This window comes from Salvelinus alpinus, chromosome 7, assembly GCF_045679555.1.
Source record: "Salvelinus alpinus chromosome 7, SLU_Salpinus.1, whole genome shotgun sequence".
NCBI classification, from domain to species: Eukaryota; Metazoa; Chordata; class Actinopteri; order Salmoniformes; family Salmonidae; genus Salvelinus; species Salvelinus alpinus.
Genome location: NC_092092.1, coordinates 21,540,502 through 21,564,468, shown reverse-complemented (window position 1 = coordinate 21,564,468; position 23,967 = coordinate 21,540,502). Strand labels below are relative to the sequence as shown.

The following is a 23,967-nucleotide window of genomic DNA, read 5'->3' as shown; positions in this document are numbered from 1 at the left end:
AAGAGAGGGATATTGATCAGGGCGCTGTGCTGAAGGTCAGCTAGGCCGCAACACTCAGGGAGGGAAAACCAGGGTGCCCCTGGCTGTGTGTGTTTTTTGTGTGTGCATGAGATAGAGTTGTGTGTTTGTCAGCCAGATTGTCACTCTCTTTCTATCTCCCTGTTATCAGCCACTCAGCAAGAAAGAACGAGGGGAGGAGGATAAAATAAGAAAAGACTGGACCAAATAGCTACCTGTCACCGCCTCCTCAGCCCACTGTAGCTCATAACAGCAGCACTGGACAGCACACTGGTTTTTAATGGACCTTCTTTACTCCAATTACTGCCTTGGTTGTGGATATTGTGTCGAGGGAGAGAGGGATTCTGTACAGTAACTGTGTGTGGGTGGCAGTAATTGTAAAGAAGTGCATGTGTGTATGTAAGGAAGTGCATCTAATTGATGGTATTGTCTGTGTCAGTGTGTGACTCTGGTGTGTGTATCCAGTACACAATGTCAGCAGCACCATGGGGAACCCAACACCCATCATTACCTTAATGTCCCTGCTGCAATACAACTCCTATTTCCAGCAGGAGATAAAGGCACAACAATGTCCCTGCTGCAATACAACTCCTATTTCCAGCAGGAGATAAAGGCACAACAATGTCCCTGCTGCAATACAACTCCTATTTCCACCAGGAGATAAAGGCGCAACAATGTCCCTGCTGCAATACAACTCCTATTTCCACCAGGAGATAAAGGCGCAACAATGTCCCTGCTGCAATACAACTCCTATTTCCACCAGGAGATAAAGGCGCAACAATGTCTCTGCTGCAATACAACTCCTATTTCCACCAGGAGATAAAGGCACAACAATGTCCCTGCTGCAATACAACTCCTATTTCCACCAGGAGATAAAGGCGCAACAATGTCCCTGCTGCAATACAACTCCTATTTCCACCAGGAGATAAAGGCACAACAATGTCCCTGCTGCAATACAACTCCTATTTCCACCAGGAGATAAAGGCACAACAATGTCACTGTCAACAGCCTCAATTCGTCGGGGCATGGGCTCTACAAGGTGTCGAAAGCGTTCCACAGGGATGCTGGCCCATGTTGACTCCAATGCTTCCCACAGTTGTGTCAAGTTGGCTGGATGTCCTTTGGATGGTGGACCATTCTTGATACACACGGGAAATTGTTGAGCGTGAAAAACCCAGCAGCATTGCAATTCTTGACACACTCAGACCGGTGCGCCTGGCACCTAGTACTGTACCCCGTTCAAAGGCACTTACATATTTTATCATGCCCATTCACCCTCTGAATGACACATACACAATCCATGTCTCAATTGTATCAAGGATCAAAATTCCTTCTTTAACCGGTCTCCTCCCCTTCATACACTGATTGAAGTGGATTTAACAGGTGACATCAATAAGAGATCATGGTTTTCACCTGGTCAGTCTATGTCCTGGAAAGAGCATAATGTTTTGTACACTCAGTATAAATGTACAGTATCTCTCTCTCTCTCCTAGGGGTGCGGTGTGTGAGTTGGGAGGAGGGATGACCTGTCTTGCAGGGCTCATGGTAAGTGACATTTCTCCCACACACATTCAACCATACTATCCATATGTCACATTTCTGCACAACCGTGTCTGCTCTCTCACTAATCAAGTGGACCCCTTGTGAATCCATACACACACACACACTCGCACACACACACTCACACACTCCTACTGTTACGTGTAATTCCGTGCTGTGAATCCGTGTGTGTGTGTGTGCAGGGGGAGCAGAGCAGAGAGCCCTAGGCCTGCCCCTTGTGCTGACAGGTTGAGGGATTGTTAGCCGAGGTCTTAAGAGCCCCTCCACATCGACAGGCTTTAGCGTGTCATCGATCCGCCACCGTCTTCAGAAGACCAGCCTGCCTTTATCTCCCTGGAGTCAATATCCCGTGTTGTGACATTGCAGGCTGCTGCTAGAGACCTTCCCTCACACCTCTCCCCTCCTCCCTCCTTTCTTCCCAACCTCATTCCTTACCTCCTTCCCTCCTCCTCTTCTTGCCCATTGGCTTCCTGTATCTTTTTTCCTCTCCTCCATATCCCCCGCCCTCCTCCTAATCAGTTCCTACTTCCTCCATCCACACCTCCTCTCTCCCCCCTTCTCCTTTCTACTTCTTCATCCCTCTCTCTCTTCCATCATCTTCTCTCTCCATCCATATGCGTCCTTTGCATCTCATCCTCTCCCTTTCATTCTCCCCTCTCTCTCTCTCTCCTCTCTTTCTTTCTCCCTGTCCCTCTCTCTGTGTAGTTCCCTGTAGGCGGTCTGCCTCGGCAGGGTTTCCAGAGTGAGTAGAGTCCTGCTCTTCTCTTCTGCATGGCTGGCCTGGCCCTGTTCGGCCTGGGGCTCCTTCTCCCCGTCTGGCCAGCTGGTGGGACAGGGCTTGCTGTCCCCTTACACCCCACAGGGAGAGAGGGGGAGGGAGCGAGCAGCCCACTAGGGCGAGAGGGAGGAAAGGAGGGAGGAAGAGGGGTGAGGGAATGTTCATGGCTCTCTGTATCTTCTGGTGCTGAATTGGAGTGGAGGTGTGTGTGTTTTGGGGAGGGGGTGGGGGTGACTGACATCTGATGGTCTTGTCAGTGTGTCATAGAGCATTGGACAACATTGATCTTATATGAATGTGCCACACACACACACACACACACCAATGATAAAAAAAAGGGAAGAAAAAAGGGTGCAAACACAGAAAAGACGGGTTGTAAAGAAGCTGAAGCGTGCAGCAGCACAAAGCACTCCATCGTCTGCGGTGCAAAGTTATATGAAGGGCATCTGGCAGGCCGAGAGCAGAGAGCAGAGTGACAGCGCGCGTGATGGCTCCGCCTGATAAACACAAACCGCCAAATGAAAGGCTCTCTGCTCGCCATCATCCCCTGTCACAATGCAATTACTGAACAGACTGATAGCAAGATAGAGGCCCACAGCTAACGGGAATGATAAAAGTATTGACTGATTTGATTGAATGATTAAAATAATGCAGACATAAAATGGAGGGAAAAAAGGATGACTGAGAAAAGGAGGGAGGGGAGGGAGGGAGAGAAAAAGGGAAGATGGAGAGAGGGAAGGAGAGGGAGCTGTTGAGAATGAGGCTTTGTAGATGAGGCGATGCTTCTGTCTTGTGTGTTTGGAGAGGGAGGGGGAGTGACTAACTCTCTCTAGGGGTCTTTTGCTTTTATTTTGGGTTCTTGTCCTCTTTTTGTCTCATCTTTCACTCTCTGATTTCTCTCTCTCTCTTTTCAGATTGCCATTTGTGCTGACGTGAAGGAAGTTCTGTTATCAGATGGGAACGAGAAGGCTATTCAGAGTATCCTCCTCTCTCTCACTCCATCAGAGACCCAAACACAGCACTCAGCCCTGGGTCATTAGCAACCCCATAGAGACACTGTGTGTGCGTGAGCGTTTGTGGGCATGTTGGTTGTCTGTATATGTGTGTGTGTTTTTTTTACAAGGTCAGAGAATATTACAGTTGTCTGAGAATGTGAGGGAATGTGCATTTTCACAAAGACACACTCGGCACTCTGGTGCCCAATATCACTTAGAATCCAGCAAAATGTCCCTTCCATACCATTTCAATCCATCCTTCTACAGTTGTGTTATATGAGTGATTGAAAGTGGTCGGTAAGACCTTGCCCCATTTGAGTGAAATAATTGCATACTATCTCAAAGTATCTCCAAATGCATGTCTTTTCAACTCCCTCTCAGGGCCAAAGCCACAATGCTAGATGACTGAGCATTTAATTAAATTAAATTAAATTCAATTCAATAAAGAGGCATTCCATACAAGATTGTCACAAAGATATTTCTAATGTTTTGGATCTTCCTGAAATGAAATCCATAGAAAGGCCATTGGTGGAAGGATGCTTGGCATACCTTCGAAATCTGTATCCAAAATAGTTATTGGGAAAGAACTAATTAAAGTTGAGAAATGTGTGACATTTTAGTCTTACCCAGGCCTCCTTTAAGACACTACAATGATGGATGACTCTGATGCTAGAAAGCCATTCTAGGTGTCATTTAAATCTGTACAGTGTGCTCTGAAATTTGAGTAGTCTTCAAATATAAATGTAAATATCATAAAATTACCCTTTTTTGATATATATATATTGTTATATGTAACATATACTCTACAAGAACATCACATTTCCAGAGTGGGCTCTGTGCTGCATTTGAAGTTTTGTTACATTTTTTGATGGGATCAGATCCAGGTAGAAGTTGTTGGGGTATTGTTGTTGAGCAACTGGACTGCTTCAGTGATTAATGTGACTTTCCTTCTGTTTGTCTTGCTTGGGGCAACGGAACGGCCTACCCAGAGGTAATGGGTCTCGTGCCCCTTCACCTGTACCCACACTGCCAGCTCCCTGCTCTCTCACTGGTTTGAACTGCCAGCTCGCTGCTCTCTCATTGGTTTGAACTGCTAGCTCCTTGCATTCTCATTGGTTAGCGCTGTCTACCCACCCTCCCCAGCCCTCTCTTCTCCATTGTACCAGCACGATAAAGAGAAATCTGTGGCTTTTACAAAAGCAGGAAACCTACACACACTAAGCTTGGACAAAATACATGGTTCAGATTTAGCTGAAGAACTGCTCACCACAATGAGACGTCATTGAATATCATGGAGGCAGTAACAATAGTATCGCTGGGCCTCTGATGACGGAAACGTACACAATTCAGCGTTGACTGCAGCTTTGTTTAAAGAGAAAAGAAAGAAGGTGGCAGGAAAGGCAGCCACAGAGATGGACAATCAGCTGTGTTGCCCAATAGGCCACTTTCACAACATTCACAGGCTTTTTCCTGAGAGACTATTTTTGTGTAGTCGTTCTCATAATAGAAATAGATGGAATGGTGTGATAAGTGTGAGAAAAGAGAAAGAATGGAGAGAAATAGATGAGCAGATATGGCTATTGAGAGTGGATGAAATAGAATAGGAGTTTCTCTCAATCAACACAAAACATGTACAGTAAGTACCCTCTCAAAGTCGCTTTTTCACGTTCTTAGTGTAAATATGTAGCAACTAGCATATATTATTATTTAACGGGCCTCGCACGTACACATTGTTCCATACAGCCGCACGTACACATTGTGCCATACAGCCGCACGTACACATTGTGCCATACAGCCGCACGTACACATTGTGCCATACAGCCGCACGTACACATTGTGCCATACAGCCGCACGTACACATTGTTCCATACAGCCACACGTACACATTGTTCCATACAGCCACACGTACACATTGTTCCATACAGCCGCACGTACACATTGTGCCATACAGCCGCACGTACACATTGTGCCATACAGCCGCACGTACACATTGTGCCATACAGCCGCACGTACACATTGTGCCATACAGCCGCACGTACACATTGTGCCATACAGCCGCACGTACACATTGTGCCATACAGCCGCACGTACACATTGTGCCATACAGCCGCACGTACACATTGTGCCATACAGCCGCACGTACACATTGTGCCATACAGCCGCACGTACACATTGTGCCATACAGCCGCACGTACACATTGTGCCATACAGCCGCACGTACACATTGTGCCATACAGCCGCACGTACACATTGTGCCATACAGCCGCACGTACACATTGTGCCATACAGCCGCACGTACACCTGGTGCCATACAGCCACACGTACACATTGTGCAATACAGCCACACGTACACATTGTGCCATACAGCCACACGTACACATTGTGCCATACAGCCACACGTACACATTGTGCCATACAGCCACACGTACACATTGTGCCATACAGCCACACGTACACCTGGTGCCATACAGCCACACGTACACATTGTACCATACAGCCACACGTACACATTGTGCCATACAGCCACACGTACACATTGTTCCATACAGCCACACGTACACATTGTTCCATACAGCCACACATACACATTGTTCCATACAGCCACACGTACACATTGTTCCATACAGCCACACGTACACATTGTGCCATACAGCCACACGTACACCTGGTGCCATACAGCCGCACGTACACATTGTGCCATACAGCCGCACGTACACATTGTGCCATACAGCCGCACGTACACATTGTGCCATACAGCCGCACGTACACATTGTGCCATACAGCCGCACGTACACATTGTGCCATACAGCCGCACGTACACATTGTGCCATACAGCCGCACGTACACATTGTGCCATACAGCCGCACGTACACATTGTGCCATACAGCCGCACGTACACATTGTGCCATACAGCCGCACGTACACATTGTGCCATACAGCCGCACGTACACATTGTGCCATACAGCCGCACGTACACCTGGTGCCATACAGCCACACGTACACATTGTGCAATACAGCCACACGTACACATTGTGCCATACAGCCACACGTACACATTGTGCCATACAGCCACACGTACACATTGTGCCATACAGCCACACGTACACCTGGTGCCATACAGCCACACGTACACCTGGTGCCATACAGCCACACGTACACATTGTGCAATACAGCCACACGTACACATTGTGCCATACAGCCGCACGTACACATTGTGCCATACAGCCGCACGTACACATTGTGCCATACAGCCGCACGTACACATTGTGCCATACAGCCGCACGTACACATTGTGCCATACAGCCGCACGTACACATTGTGCCATACAGCCGCACGTACACATTGTGCCATACAGCCGCACGTACACATTGTGCCATACAGCCGCACGTACACATTGTGCCATACAGCCGCACGTACACATTGTGCCATACAGCCGCACGTACACATTGTGCCATACAGCCGCACGTACACATTGTGCCATACAGCCACACGTACACATTGTGCCATACAGCCACACGTACACATTGTGCCATACAGCCACACGTACACATTGTGCCATACAGCCACACGTACACATTGTTCCATACAGCCACACGTACAGTAGACACACGCTCACCAACCACCCTCACTCCTGACCTTGAATTACAAACTGAAAATCATTTGAAATGTTTCCGTTGTCTGATTCATGAATGTTGGCTGCTTCCCCCCTGTGTGAAGACCCAGAAGGACAAATATTCCTCCGCTTACACACCCAGAACAGACAAAAAAATGCACTACTACTATACAATTAGCAGTAGGAATATGAGTATCTACTTACTGTATAGATGAATGTGTTTATGTGAGAACCTGTTGAATTCTTGACTGCTTGTTAAGTGTAACGTTATTTCTGAATGCCTGTCGGTTCGAGTACTGTATTTGTGTGAGTGACTGAGAGAGTGTGTACAAGCCTGTTAGGGTTGACCTTCATTTGAATTGACCCCAACCAAACCTGTTACACCACTGTGTGTGCATGGCTGTTACAGCGCTTGGCTATATATATATATATGTGTGTGTGTGTGTGTGTGTGTGTGTGTGTGTGTGTGTGTGTGTGTGTGTGTGTGTGTGTGTGTGTGTGTGTGTGTGTGTGTGTGTGTGTGTGTGTGTGTGTGTGAGAGAGTGTGTGTACACCACTTGGCAGTGTGTAGGATGACCTCTCCCCCAGTGCGGTGGTACTGATGAGATTACCCTGTAAGCTCCTCTCCTCCTCAGCCCATGATCCCAGTGTGCTGACTCTCTTACTACACAGACCTGCCCTGTGTGTGTGTATGGTGTCTGTCCGAACATTTGTGTGTGTGTGTGGTGTCTGTCCGAACATTTGTGTGTGTGTGCATGCATGTGTATGTGTAAGGGCCCATCCCTTTGATCTAGGATTGGCTCTCCATCCATCCAGCAGATACCTCTCCCTCTCACCCCCTTCCCCCTCTCTTTCCTCTTCCCCTCTTCACGCTCTAGATTGGATTTGCTACAGCTCTTTGCTGCTTTAAAGACAGATAAATCCTAATTGAATTGCCTCAGCACCGGCCCTCCAGACAGTGTATTAATAGACAGGTTGACATCAATCAGCCTGTGTGTCATAGTGGTGATGTGGTGAGCTCCTCTCAGGCGTAGGCTACAGGTTAAAAGCCTTCTGATTGATCTGCTGGCCTCCATTAAGCCCTGCTCTGTTCTGTTCTGCTCTGTTCAGGTCTGTTCTGCTCTGTTCAGGTCTGTTCTGCTCTGTTCTGCTCTTCTCTGCTCATTTCTGCTCTGTCCTGTCAAGCATCTGGCAGCCTCTCACTTTGCCCCCGGAGATCAGGGATGGTGTGTGTGTGCGTGCTTGCGTGACCACAGCTGATATGTTACCACCAAAGACCCAAAACCTGCCTAATAAAATGCTAGATCATGTCAGTAGCTGCATGTGACTAATGTTAGTTGTGAACGTGAGATGTTTAGTTGTAACCTTAACCAGGTCACCAGATGTGCGTGGAGTCATCGAGAGAAACAGGCAGGCCGGTGTCTTTGGCTCCACAGATGTTTCCAGCAGGTGAGACGTTTATCTGATAACACCTCCCTCTCTCACACTTCACAAATCTCTCTATCACTATTACTTTAATGAAATCCATATATGGGTTCAGCTCATTAAGTCACCTCAGTTATCATCTTTGACCAAGACCAAGACGTCATCTTTTACTTTCTACTTCTTTGTGACAAAGAAGGTAGATTGAGGGGTTTTACAAAAAGGAACATCACTGTGGAACAGTCATTCTTATTCCCATGTAAAATAGCCTTTTGAGTGACTAAAATATCACCCATAATATTTTGGGCGGATAGAAATGTAAATAAAAAATGTAAGTAATTTTTCTCATGGCTTGCAACCATAAATGTTTGAAAAGAGGCTGGCGTTGACTGACAGCTCTTTGAAACGCCTATGTCAAGAAACTTGGATGCAGTGTTGCAGTAACATCATCTCAAGCAAATGTGGTGAAACACAAAGCAACTCAAACAACATGAAATTGCATCAATGATGTCAACTTTTTTAAACATCCCCCATTTGGCATGTCTCTTGTGATGCCATTCACAGCAGCACTGACTGATGTGTTGACATGAAAACTGCATCAGAGTTTTGAACAAACCGTCCCCCCTTTTGTTCCATGCTGGCTGAACACCTAGCTAGCCGGTAACTAGCTAACACCAGACACAGATGAAAGGGGAAACATATAAGTATCTTTGCCAGAGATGAATAGTGTAAACTTATTATTATGCTGAACAGAATTATAAAAGCAACATGCAAAGTGTTGGTCACATGTTTCATGAGCTGAAATAAACAATCCCAGAAATTTTCCATATGCACAAAACACGTATTTCTCAACAACAAAAAATTGCACACCTTTGTTTACATCCCAGTTAGTGAGCAGTTCTCCTTTGCCAAGATAATCCATCCACCTGACAGGTGTGGCATATTAAGAAGCTGATTAAACAGCATGATCATTACACAGGTGCACCTTGTGCTGGGGGCGATAAAAATCCACTCTAAAATGTGGAGTTTTGTCACACAACACAATGCCACAGATGTGTCAAGTATTGAGGGAGCATGGACTTGACATGCTGATTGCAGGAATGTCCACCAGAGCTGTTGCCAGAGAATTTAATTTTCATTTCTCTACCATAAAGCCGCCTCCAACGTTGTTTTAGAGATTTTGTCAGTACCTACAACCGGCCTCACAACCGCAGACCACGTGTAACCATGCCAGCCCAGGACCTCCAAATCCAGCTTCTTCACCTGCAGGATCGTCTGAGACCAACTGATGAAACTGTGGGTTTGCACAAATAAAGAATTTCTACACAAACTGTCAGAAACCGTCTCAAGCTCATCTGCGTGCTCTTCGTCCTCACCAGGGTCTTGACCTGTGTCACGTTCCTGACCTGTTTTCTCTTGTTTTTGTATGTCTTTATTGGTCAGGGCGTGAGTGTTGGGTGGGTAGTCTATGTTTTGTATTTCTATGTTGGGTTTTGTGTTCGGCCTGGTATGATTCTCAATTAGAGACAGGTGTGTATCGTTTGTCTCTGATTGAGAGTCATACTAAGGCAGCCAGGGTTTCACTGGGGTTTTGTGGGTGTTTGTTCCTGTGTCAGTGTTTGGGCCACACAGGACGGTTGAAGGTTAGTCACGTTTGTTGTTTTGTAGTTTTGTAGTGTCTTGTTTGCTGTTTTCATTAAAAGTATGATTAATCACCAATCCGCATCTTGGTCCGATCCATGCTCCTCCTCGTCTGAGGAGGAGAACAACAATGACTGCCTTTACAGAAACACCCACCACAACAGGACCAAGCGGATTGGAGCCGGAGGAAAGGAACTAAAGCAATGGAGAGAAGAGGAATGGAGTTGGGAACAAATATTCAACGGAGAAGGACCCTGGGCTAAGGTTGGTGTGAATCGCCGCTCGCGGGAGGAGAAGAAGGCAGCCACAGCCCAGGAGCGGTGGATTGAGGAGGCAGCACGTATGAGAGGCTGGAAGCCCGAGAGGCTCACCCAAAAATTTCTTGGGGGGGGGCTAAAGGGGAGTTTGGCGAAGCCGGGTTGGATACCTGAGCCAACTCCCCGGGCTTGCCGTGGAGTAAGAGGGCGTCGTACTGGTCAGACACCGTGTTATGCGGTAAAGCGCGTGCTTAGCCCAGTGCGGGCTATTCCACCTTGCCGCACTGGGAGGGCTAGGTTGGGCATCGAGCCGAGTGCCATGAAGCCGGCCCAACGTATCTGGTCTCCAGTACGTCTCCTCGGGCCGGCGTACATGGCACCAGCCTTACAGGTGGTGTCCCCGGTTCGCCTGCATAGCCCAGTGCGGGCTATTCCACCTCGCCGCACTGGCAGGGCTACGGGGACCATTCAACCTGGTAAGGTTGGGGAGGCTCGGTGCTCAAGAGCACGTGTCCTCCTTCACGGTCCGGTATATCCGGCGCCACCTTCCCACCCCAGCTCAGTACCACCAGTGCCTACACCACGCACCAGGCTTCCAGTGCATCTCCAGAGCCCTGTTCCTCTTCCACGCACTCTCCCTATGGTGCGTGTCTCCAGCCCAGTGCCTCCAGTTCCGGCACCACGCACCAAGCCTCCTGTGCGTCTCCAGAGCCCTGGACAGGGCTGGGCAGACGGGCCGTTCAGGCACCGCTGGGCAGACGGCAGACTCTGGCCGGCTGAGACGCACTATAGGCCTGGTGCGTGGTACCGGAACTGGAGGTACCGGGCTGAGGGCACGCACCTCAGGGCGAGTGCGGGGAACAGGAACAGGGCACACTGGACTCTCGTGGCGCACTCTAGGCCTGGTGCGTGGTACCGGAACTGGAGGTACCGGGCTGAGGGCACGCACCTCAGGGCGAGTGCGGGGAACAGGAACAGGGCACACTGTTCCTTCTCCCCGCACTCGCCCTGAGGTGCGTGCCCTCAGCCCGGTACCTCCAGTTCCGGTACCACGCACCAGGCCTAGAGTGCGCCACGAGAGTCCAGTGTGCCCTGTTCCTGTTCCCCGCACTCGCCCTGAGGTGCGTGCCCTCAGCCCGGTACCTCCAGTTCCGGTACCACGCACCAGGCCTATAGTGCGTCTCAGCCGGCCAGAGTCTGCCGTCTGCCCAGCGGTGCCTGAACGGCCCGTCTGCCCAGCGGTGCCTGAACTGCCCGTCTGCCCAGCGGCGCCTGAACTGCCCGTCTGCCAAGCGCCATCTGAGCCATCCGTCTCCCCAGCGCCATCTGAGCCATCCGTCTCCCCAGCGCCATCTGAGCCATCCGTCTCCCCAGCGCCGTCTGAGCCATCCGTCTCCCCAGCGCCGTCTGAGCCATCCGTCTCCCCAGCGCCGTCTGAGCCATCCGTCTCCCCAGCGCCGTCTGAGCCATCCGTCTGCCCAGTGCCGTCTGAGCCATCCGTCTGTCCCGAGCCATTAGAGCCGCCCGTCTGTCCCGAGCCGTCAGAGCCGATAGTCAGTCAGGAGCCGCTAGAGCCAGTCGTCAGTCAGGATCTGCCAGGGCCGCCAACCAGACAGGATCTGCCAGAGACGCCAACCAGACAGGATCTGCCAGAGACGCCAACCAGACAGGATCTGCCAGAGACGCCAACCAGACAGGATCTGCCGGAGCCGTCAGACAGTCATGAGCTGCCCTACAGTCATGAGCTGCCCTACAGTCATGAGCTGCCCTACAGTCATGAGCTGCCCTACAGTCATGAGCTGCCCTACAGTCATGAGCTGCCCTACAGTCATGAGCTGCCCTACAGTCATGAGCTGCCCTACAGTCATGAGCTGCCCTACAGTCAGGAGCTGCTGCCCCTTATCCCGGAGCTGCTGCCCCTTATCCCGGAGCTGCTGCCCCTTATCCCGGAGCTGCTGCCCCTTATCCCGGAGCTGCTGCCCCTTATCCCGGAGCTGCTGCCCCTTATCCCGGAGCTGCTGCCCCTTATCCCGGAGCTGCTGCCCCTTATCCCGATGCTGCCCCTTTATTTAGGTGGGTTGAGTTGGAGGGTGGTCATTGGGAGGGGGATACGGAAGCGGGGAGTGACTATGGTGGGGTGGGGACCTCGTCCACCGCCAGAGCCGCCACCGTGGACAGACGCCCACCCAGACCCTCCCCTAGACTTTGTGCTGGTGCGCCCGGAGTTCGCACCTTAAGGGGGGGGTTCTGTCACGTTCCTGACCTGTTTTCTCTTGTTTTGTATGTCTTTATTGGTCAGGGCGTGAGTGTTGGGTGGGTAGTCTATGTTTTGTATTTCTATGTTGGGTTTTGTGTTCGGCCTGGTATGATTCTCAATTAGAGACAGGTGTGTATCGTTTGTCTCTGATTGAGAGTCATACTAAGGCAGCCAGGGTTTCACTGGGGTTTTGTGGGTGTTTGTTCCTGTGTCAGTGTTTGGGCCACACAGGACGGTTGAAGGTTAGTCACGTTTGTTGTTTTGTAGTTTTGTAGTGTCTTGTTTGCTGTTTTCATTAAAAGTATGATTAATCACCAATCCGCATCTTGGTCCGATCCATGCTCCTCCTCGTCTGAGGAGGAGAACAACAATGACTGCCTTTACAACCTGACTGCAGTTTGGCATCGTAACTGACTTCAGTGGGCAAATGCTCATCTTCGATGGCCACTGGCCCACTGGAGAAGTGTGCTCTTCACGGATGAATCCCGGTTGCAATTGTTTGCTGATGTCAACGTTGTGAACAGAGTGCCCCATGGTGGCGGTGGGGTTATAGTATATATTTTAAAGGCATCTGTGACCAGATGCATATCTGTGTTTCCAGTCATGTGAAATCCATAGATTAGTGACTAATGAATTTATTTCAATTGACTGATTTCCTTATATGAACTGTTACTCAGTAAAAGCTTTGAAATTGTTGCATGTTGCGTTTATATTTTAGTTCAGTGTATATTTGTTGACACAGTCAAATTATGTCTCCAGTAGAGTAGCTAACTAGCGATATAAACCACGTCTGCAAACACGCCTTCTCCGATGTTGGTTACAGGGCGGTACTTATTTAAATTTGGTAAGAGAATATCATGTTACCATTGGTGTATTAAAATGAGAGTTAGGGTCATCCTATCCCCTTAATAATCTGCCTCCTGAATCCAAGTGTTTGACATGGAGGAGGGGACCAGTAACTTTATGATCAAACTTTATCAATGTAGAAGCAACAGTCATTTTTCAAACTTTGGTCATTATACTGGTTTCATCCAAATATCATCCAATTTCATGAAAAATATAATTTTGACTGTTCATGACCTTTTAATGCAAATAGTTAAGTCTGGGTTAGGGTTAGCCATGCTTAACTGCTGCTGTTGGAGAGTCAGGGATTATTACATGGTTACGGTATGTAAACGTCAAGGTATCACCCGTCCTGATTGAGGTAGAGGTAAAGGAGGTGTGTCTGTGTGTGTAAATTTATCAAAGCAGAACGATTCGGTCTAATTGGATGTCTTCATCCAGAAACCATCAACAGAACCCCCACGTCACCAGACATTCTGTTGTACCCTGGATACAGGGATAGTTCTAGCTGAAAAACACCATTCATTACCTCCCTAAAAAGTCATTTTGTCGTTCAGCGATCTCACTTACTTGATCCCAGTCTCCCTCGCTTCCCCTCCTCTACTCTCCCTCCCTCGCTCTTTCCCTTGCTCCCTGCACCTCTTCCCTCCCTCCTCCTCGTGTATTTACACGGGGATGATGAAGTGAAAAAGTAAACGTATAATTAGCCTGCATTACTTTGATTGTTTTCTTTTCAGATTAAACCTCCTGTCAGAACGCACGGTTTGAGAGGGGTGAAGGTCGCCCCGCGATTGGATGAGGGGGGATTGCTTTTCTCAAGTCACTGAATAAAAAGCAGACGCGGGCCCCCTGCCGGGAGATGAGATTGTATTTCCACAAGACATAATTTTTGTTTACTGAGTGTTAATAATGGTTTATTAATAATCCCATTTGGCTGTCTGGGGCCTGGGCCCGATCTCTTGAGAGAGAGAGAGACAGACAGACAGAGACAGACAGAAAAAAAAGAGTCAAGTGTTTAACTGGCTGAAGAGATGGGGAGATGGAAAGGAGAAGGAAGGAGGACGTAGTGACCACAGGCGGGGCGAGGATAGTGTATAGGAGGGGGCTGTCAGGAGCTGGGGGCTAGAGACTGTACATTAACATTAATAGCAGGAGCTATTAGACTGGGGGCTAGAGACTGTACATTAACATTAATAGCAGGAGCTATTAGACTGGGGGCTAGAGACTGTACATTAACATTAATAGCAGGAGCTATTCGACTGGGGGCTAGACTGTACATTAACATTAATAGCAGGAGCTATTAGACTGGGGGCTAGAGACTGTACATTAACATTAATAGCAGGAGCAGCCCTTGCGGTACACTACAGTAGTACTGATGACGCTCCTGTAGACATGGAGAGTACCTGTCAGTGGTCACAGCAGTCGTAGTACTAGCAGTGGGATTCCTGGGCTGAGACAATCGAGCTGTTGATTTCAGGTGTCATGTCAGATAGGGCTCTCTCTGAGAGGTCTGACGAGGTGTGTTTTACCTCTGTGCACTGAGGCACACACACAGTGGGGGGCGTTGAAACGCCAGGGGACAACACACTGAGAGGGGAAGAAAGGAGGGAGGAAGGGAGCAGGACAAAGGGAAAGGGAGCATAACTTATGTTTAATGGAGAATGAGCATATTTGTACCTGATTGTGTGTCCGTAAACGATAGTTAGTTACCCTACAGTATGTTACTCTCCCCTAAGCCCTTTGCCATTCTAAAAATACTCCAGTATCCCTGCACATTGTAAATGTGGTATTGGCACTGACCCTGTATATAGCTTCCTCTCTTATTTCTCATGTTTTCTTTATTATATACAATACCAGTCAAAATAACACCTATGGAATCATGTAGTAACCAAAAAAGTGTTAAACAAATCCAAATATAATTGAGATTTGAGATTCTTCAAAGTAGCCACCCTTTGTCTTGATGACAGCTTTGCACACTCTTGGAATTCTCTCAACCAGCTTCACCTGGAATGCTTTTCCAACAGTCTTGAAGGAGTTCCCACATATGCTGAGCACTTGTTGGCTGCTTTTACTTCACTCTGCGGTCCAACTCATCCCAAACCATCTCAATTGGGTTGAGGTCGGGTGATTGTGTAGGCCAGGTCATCTGATGCAGCACTCCATCACTCTCCTTCTTTGTCAAATAGCCCTTACACAGCCTATAGGTGTGTTGGGTCATTGTCCTGTTGAAAAACAAGTAATAGTCCCACTAAGCGCAAACCAGATGGGATGGTGTATCGCTGCAGAATGCTGTGGTAGCCATGCTGGTTAAGTGTGCCTTGAATTCTAAATAAATCACTGACAGTGTCACCAGCAAAGCAGAGAGACTGGTGTTTTGTGGGTACTATTTAATGAATCTGCCAGTCGAGGACTTGTGAGGTGTCTGTTTCTCAAACTAATGTACTTGTCCTCTTGTTCAGTTGTGCACCGGGGTCTCCCACTCTTTCTATTCTGGTTAGAGCCAGTTTGCACTGTTCTGTGAAGGAAGTAGTACACATCGTTGTACGGGATCTTCAGTTTCTTGACAATTTAGATAGACTGACAAGTTTCAGAAGAAAGTGCTTTGTTTCTGGCATATGGTAGAGAAATTAACATTCAATTCTCTGGCAACAGCTCTCGTGGACATTCCTGCAGTCAGCATGCCAATTCCATGCTCCATCAAAGCTTGAGACATCTGTGGCATTGTGTTCTGTGACCAAAGTCTACATTTTAGAGTGGCCTTTTATCATCCCCAGCACAAGGTGCACCTGTGTAATGATCATGTTGTTTAATCAGCTTCTTCATATGCCACACCTTTCAAGTGGATGGATTATCTTGTCAACGGAGAAATGCTCTCTAACCGGGATGTAAACAAAGTTGTCCACAAAATTGGAGAGAAATAATATTTTTGTCTGTATGGATATTTTTTTTCAGCTCATGAAACATGGGACCAACACTTTACGTGCTCCGTTTATATTTTGTTCGGTATATATCTATATACATTTTTTAAAGAATTATTTTAATTACTTTATTAGGTGTACTATTTTGATATTGATAATTGCACTGTTGTGTAGAGCTTGAAAGTTAAGCATTTCACTGTACTTTTGCATGTGACAATAAAACTTGAACTTCTACCCATCCTACAGAGTGGTCAGGTGGGACTGTGAGACAGATGTCACAGCGCTGGAGGGACACTTTGACATCGTCATGTGCGCAGACTGGTAGGTACAGCCGCCAATGACCCCTGATGCCCCTGGCGAGTTGCAAGCGGGCTCTCGGCTGGGCACACCCACGAAGTTCACAACTTACCCCTCTACACACACACACAGACACACACACACACACACGTACATACATACTGTACATACATACAGACGTACACACACACACCTCGTGGCAGCCTGACGTGGCCACTTTATTATTTCTGCTCCTGTGACAGTTATCAGAAGGGCTCCATCAGACAGCCCCTCTCCCCGGGTTATTTCCCCTAGGTTGACTCCGAGAGGCATTTCCATTTTGACAAAATTGCCTATTTTTCATGCTTGGCGTCCCAGCAAATGGATGACTTAGGCAAATTGCAAATAATTACGCCTTGGCGAAAAAGAGAGAGAGACGAGGAGAGAGCGAAAGACGGAGAGAGAATGAAAGAGAAAGGGAGTGGAGGAATAGAAAGGAGCAACACAAACATCTCAATTAGCTCCAGCTCCTTAACACAGATCTTAGTGCTGATCAGGAAATGAAGAGCTCTCCCTTTCTCTCTCTTTCTCCCTCGCTCTCCTCTCGTCATCTCATCTCAGTCCCATATCTATTTCTGTGTGTTTGTTTTCCCCTCTCCTCTGTCTCTCCTGCTCTCTGTCCATCCCGTTGATGTCAACTTTTTGGGGTCAGCTTTTTGTTGAGCTCAAAACGTAATCTTGTGGTTTCTCACGTTGTTTAGTTATACAGACTGGATTCAAATATGTACAATATTTTCAAATATATGAAATGTGCTTTATGGCCCTGAGACATCTTTATCCAACATACCTCTAGATCAGCAAAGGGACTATCTTGAATTCCTGTCGCTCAGTGTTCCTCAACCCACTCAATGGAAGGAGCGCTATAGCTAACTCAAGTGTAAATGTAGCTGTGAATAATCCAGAAAAAGAGGGGATACTCTAATGACAGGGATCCTATGATAAAGATTCTTCCTGGTTCTTACACCTCACTTCTAGTCTCCATCATCAGTCTACATCATCTGTCTGCCACTCACATAGAGTAGTACGAGCTAGAAATCCCTCCAAAAGTGTCTGAAACGCTTGACCTGTGCCCACCCAGGAGGGGAACATGGCTCTCAGCCCATCTCATTTCTATGATACGTTTATGACCTCCTAGATAAGTGGAGCATTAGGAAAGTTAGCATTATTCTAATGTCACACAGATTTCAGGTAATGGGCAGGTGAAATGAACAGCTGTACAGAGTGGGTAATAGGGGATACTTTGTGTGGTGTGTGTGTGTGTGTGCGCGTGTGGTGTGTGTGCGTGTGTCTGTGTGCGTGCCTCTGTGTTGATGCATAATTTTTTCATGTGTGTGTTTGCATAAGTGTGTGTATGTCAGTGTGTGTTTGTGAGTGCACCATTGTGTAAGTGTGTGTGTCTGCCTGGTGTGGAAGTGGCCGTTTCGACTGTCGCTCTGTGCACCGGGCGACCGGTGTGTAATTGTCGTGGTCAGGAACGAGAGAGAGTGATGGCTGAGCGATTAACGAGCGGAGCGCGGCAGGCTGACGATCACATGCGAAAAGGTCAACAGCCACACTTCTCCTCCAATTAATTATAGTCTTTCAGACAATGGCGCTGCAGCAGAGAGCCCACTGACTGCTGGAGGAGAGAACAGACCTCTCACATACAGATATACTGTACACACACGTATGCACACAGTCACACACGCACTTACACACACACTTATGCACACACACTCGCACAAACGCAGACAATCACACATTCACACATACATGGAGAGTGGACGCTGACTGAGGAGAGAGACATGTACAGACACAGAAACACATGGCAACATACTGCACACATGTATAGCAGGAAGAATGGCACTGCAGAAGGCATGTGGTGTTTGGTGGAGCTCGTGACCTAAGAGGTTGAAATAGAATTGGCTTTGTGGATTGTTCATTTAAGGGAGGGAATGATCATGAAAAGTAGTGAAGTATCTGTAGCCAAACATTGTCTTTAGGGTGCATAGAATGAGACACCTGCTCACACAGACAACATATGTGAAGAGGTGTGTGTGTGTGTGTGTGTGTGTGTGTGTGTGTGGCACTGTAGAAGAAGAAAATGATCACACACTGGTGTGTTGTTGTGCTGGGATTCCTGCAGAGACATAGTGGGAGGTGTGTTTGTGTGACTATGTCTGCTTGGCGACTAGGACACTGGCACGTCTGCTGGCTCCTCTAAGCTGCCCATGTGTGGGCATGAAGATAAAGCCCTTTGTGTGTTCACCATTGCTCTGTGTTTGTGTGTGTGTGTGTCATCATTGTGTCTTATACAGTCACACACACAGTCTATTTTGTATCCTTTTTGAATCTCTGTTCTCCCTGATTTACTCATTTCTATCCAATACTGATAATTGACCCTACTTTGTTATATACATCCACCTGTGAGTAAGCCAGGTGTACGTGTTTGTCTGTCTGTATCAATGCGTGCGTGCATGTGAACATGCGTGTGTATGTGTGCAGGGACTGGGGTGGGGGGCTTACTTTTTAGAAATCCCTTTCATTTCACAAAAAGCATTGCATCAGCCGCAGCCACAGAAGAATTAGTGATATGCAATAAACAAATAACACAATGCAACATCTGTAAAAAAAAAAAAAAAAAAAAGCCTGGCTCAAAAAAGGGAGGGCTTTTACTCTAATCGTCAGTAGCGTCAATCATCTGATTAGAGTAAGCAGCTAAGCAACACCCTATGATTTTCCACCAGTCATTTAGTAAATGCCTTCCTGTCACTGTGTCCTAATGGGTCAATGGATCCTTCAGGTTTCACTGTACAGATGAAGTTAATGCTGCCAGGATTAGTCCAGATTTAGTGCGGAAGTCGGGTCAGAGCCACAGTCCCCTGCCCGTACACATACACGCACGCACGCACGCACGCACGCACGCACGCACGCACGCACGCACGCACACACACACACACACACACACACACACACACACACACACACTGAGATCACACCTCAAGCCTGGTCAAATGACACACACCACAGGGTAACCGTCCTAGATTATCAGCAGTGAGTTTAGTCACTGTCGGGAATATCTAAGTCACTCACATTCACTTCTCAGACCATCCCAAAAGAACCCAGACTACATCCTCAATTGCTCCCTGCACACACACACCCATATTCCAGTCCACCCACTCCTGCTCTGTTGTTCTCACCATGTCATCCCATTTGGCCAACGGGGCGATAAGAGATGGATCTGGGTTAATATACTTCTGTAATGCACTACTACTGCTATTTATAGAGCCTTACTAAGTGGCCTTGTTTTTCTTGGAGCGTCTTGGAGTGCCGGGAGAATACCTAGGACAGGACAGGACAGCCCTGTATCCAATCCAAAGAGGCTTTAGTGACGTGTCCAAAACACACTGGAAATACTGTAGTGCCCCATAAGGAGACAGATGAGAAGTATTGAGAGTATTATCCAGTCAATGTGTGATACACAGGGACATTGTGATTTGTTCTGTCTATAGAAAAAGAATCCCAAGTAATTATGATTCCATGGTTCCTTTCCTATCATGTTAAGAGAGAGAATGTGTTCCAATAGGCCCAAATTACTTCCTCTTCATGTCTCCTTTTCTCCACTTCGACTGATAGGTAAAAGCACTAAATGCCTTTCCTTTATATAGCCTTTTCATTAATCAGGTCCTCTGAGCTAAGTGATCAGGAAGGGAAGAGGACAGAGAGAGGAGGCTATTAAAGAGTATTAGTAGACATGACAGATGTGGGACTTTAATTTGACCAGTTTCTCACAGCAGGAAAATAATCCTGCAGCAACAGGAAATGTGAATTATTGTGTGGAGAATTATAATTAATGGACAGGAAATGTCCTGCAACAACAGGGTGATCCAATTAAGATTCTACACCTGTAGATGTTATACGTACATTTATATATCATTTCCTAAATGGACACTTTACTTGATTAGTCTAAGAGAAGATTGGATTGTATGTAGTGTTTATATGTATGTATGTATGTATGTATGTATGTATGTATGTATGTATGTATGTATGTATGTATACAGTACCAGTCAAGAGTTTGGACACACTTACCCATTCAAGGGTTTTTATTTATTTTGACTATTTTCTACATTGTAGAATAATAGTGAAGACATCAAAACTATGAAATAACACATGAAATCATGTAGTAACCAAAAAAGTGTTAAACAAATCAAAATATATTTTATATTTGAGATTCTTCAAAGTAACCACCCTTTGCCTTGATGACAGCTTTGCAAACTCTTGGCATGTTGGGTCATTGTCCTGTTGAAAAACAAATGATAGTCCCACTAAGCTCAAACCAAATGGGATGGCGTATCGCTGCAGAATGCTGTGGTAGCCATGCTGGTTAAGTGTGCCTTGAATTCTAAATAAATCACTGACAGTGTCACCAGCAAAGCACCATCACACCACCTCCATGCTTCACGGTGGGAACCACACATGTGGAGATCATCCGTTCATGTACTCTGCATCTCACAGACACGGCAATTGGATCCAAAAATCTCACATTTGGACATCAGGGCAAAGGACAGATTTCCACCAGTCTAATGTCCATTGCTCGTGTTTCTTGGCCCAAGCAATTCTCTTCTTCTTATTGGTGTCCTTTAGTAGTGGTTTCTTTGCAGCAATTTGACCATGAAGGTCTGCTTTACGCAGTCTCCTCTGAACAGTTGATGTGTCTGTTACTTGAACTCTGTGATGTGCTTCTACACCTGCATTGCTTGCTGTTTGGGGTTTTAGGCTGGGTTTCTGTACAGCACTTTGAGATATCAGCTGATGTACGAAGGGCTTTATAAATACATTTGATTTGAAGCATTTATTTGGGCTGCAATCTGAGATGCAGTTAACTCTAATGAACGTATCCTCTGCAGCAGAGGCAACTCTGGGTCTTCCTTTCCTGTGGCGGTTCTCATGAGAGCCAGTTTCATCATAGCACTTGATGGTTTTTGCGATTGCACTTGAAGTAACGTTCAAAGTTCTTGAAATGGTCCGTATTGACTGACCTTCAGGTCTTCAAGTAATGGCGGTGTCACGCCCTGACCGTAGAGAGCTTTTTATGTCTCTATTTTGGTTTGGTAAGGGTGTGATTTGGGTGGGCATTCTATGTTAATTTTTCTATGTTTTGTATTACTTTGTTTTGGCTGGGTATGGTTCTCAATCAGGGACAGCTGTCTATCGTTGTCTCTGATTGGGAACCATACTTAGGTAGCATTTTCCCACCTGTGTTTTGTGGGTAGTTGTTTTCTGTTTAGTGTTTTGCACCTGACAGGACTGTTTTGGTTTCGGTTATTCACTTTGTTATTTTTGTTTAGTGTTCAGTTTAAATAAAAAGTCATGAACACTTACCACGCTGCGCTTTGGTCCGATTCCTCTTCATCCGACGACGACACCCGTTACAGAACTACCCACCACAAGCGGACCAAGCAGCGTGGTATGGAGGAGCAGAGGGTTCAGGACTCCTGGACATGGGAGGAGATATTGGACGGAAAGGGACCCTGGAGACAGGCTGGGGAATATTGCCGCCCGAAAAAGGAGCTGGAGGCAGCTAAAGCTGAGAGGCGGCGATATGAGGCAAGGCAGCGCAGCAGGGGGGGGGGGGGCACATGGGGAGATTGGCGGAGTCAGGCGATAGACCTGAGCCAACTCCCCGTGCTTACCGGAAGCAGCGTGGAACTGGTCAGGCACCGTGTTATGCGGTAAAGCGCACGGTGTCGCCAGTGCGCGCTCATAGCCCGGAGCGCTATATGCCAGCCCCCCGCAAGTGCCATGCGAGAGTGGGCATCCAGCCAGGGTGGATTGTGGAAGCTCAGCGCGCTTGGTCTCCGGTGCGCCGTTTCGGCCCAGGGTATCCCCTGGACCCATAATTAGAAAACAAAAACTGTGTTTTATACATTTTTGCACTCTTATTAAATGTTTTATAACAGATAAGTATTTAAACCCTTTGATATGAGACTTGAATTTGAGCTCAGGTGCATCCTGTTTCCATTGATCATCCTTGAGATGTTTCTACAACTTGATTGGAGTCCACCTGTGGTAAATTCAATTGAATGAACATGATTTGGAAAGGCACACACCTGTCTATATAAGGTCCCACAGTTACCTCTGCATGTCAGAGAAAAACCAAGCCATGAGGTCGAAGGAATTGTCTGTGGAGCTCCGAGACAAGATTGTGTCGAGGCACAGATCTGGAGAAGGGTACCAAAAAATGTCTGTCTGGTCCCCAAGAACACAGTGGCCTCCATCATAAATGGTAGAAGTTTGGAACCACCAAGAGTCTTCCTAGAGCTGGCCGCCTGGCCAAACTGAACAATCGGTGGAGAAGAGCCTTGGTCAGGGAGGTAATCAAGAACCCGATGGTCACTCTGACAGAGCTCCGGAGATCCTCTGTGGAGATGGGAGAACCTTCCAGAAGGACAACCATCTCTGCAGCATTCCACCAATCAAAAAACTGTCTTTGCTTTGTCATTATGGGTTATTGTGTGTAGATTGATAAGGCAGTAACGTAGCAAAATGTGGAAAAAGTCAAGGGGTCTGAATACCTTTCGAATGCACTGTATACTTAACAAAAGATATAAACGCAACTGAGTTAAAGTTCATATGAGGAAATCAGTCAATTGAAATAAATAAATTAGGCCCAATCTATGGATTTCACATGACTGGGAATATGTTGGTCAGAGATACCTTTAAAAAACGGGCCTCACAATGGGCCCCAGGACCTCATCACAGTATTTTTGGGCATTCAAGTTGCCATCGATAAAATGCAATTGTGTTCAGTGTCCGTAGCGTATGCCTGCCCATACCATAACCTCACCGTCACCATGGGGCACTCTGTTCACAACATTGACATCAGCAAACCGCTCGCCCACACGATGCCATACACGCGGTCTTCGGTCGTGAGGCCGGTTGGACTTACTGCCAAATTCTCTAAAGCAACTTTGGAGGCGGTTTTATGGAGAGAAATGAACATTCAATTCTCTAGCAACAGCTCTGGTGGACATTCCAACAGTTAGCATGCCAATTGCACGCTCCCTCAACTTGAGACATCTGTGGCATTGTGTTGTGTGACACAACTGCACATTTTCGAGTGGCCATTTATTGTCCCCAGCACAAGGTGCACCTGTGTAATGATCATGCTGTTCAATCAGCTTCTTGATATGCCACACCTGTTAGGTGGATGGATTATCTTGGCAAAGGACAAATGCTCACTAACAGGGATGTAAATACATTTGTGCACAAAATTTTAGAGAAATCAGCTATTTGTGCATATGGAACATTTCTGGGATCTTTTATTTCAGCTCATGAAACATGGGACCA

At 47.1% G+C, this 23,967-nt stretch overlaps 1 protein-coding gene across 2 annotated transcripts in view; it reads left to right on the top strand.

Annotated features, from left to right (window-relative positions):
• Positions 1–23,967, top strand: part of camkmt (calmodulin-lysine N-methyltransferase) — a 204,881-nt gene that overhangs the window by 136,281 nt on the left and 44,633 nt on the right. For both annotated transcript variants that reach the window (XM_071409403.1, XM_071409404.1), the window contains exons 5-8: positions 1,512–1,563; positions 3,271–3,334; positions 8,347–8,413; positions 16,549–16,623. In XM_071409403.1, the coding sequence (XP_071265504.1) occupies positions 1,512–1,563; positions 3,271–3,334; positions 8,347–8,413; positions 16,549–16,623 (258 nt within the window). The remainder of the gene's footprint in view (positions 1–1,511; positions 1,564–3,270; positions 3,335–8,346; positions 8,414–16,548; positions 16,624–23,967) is intronic.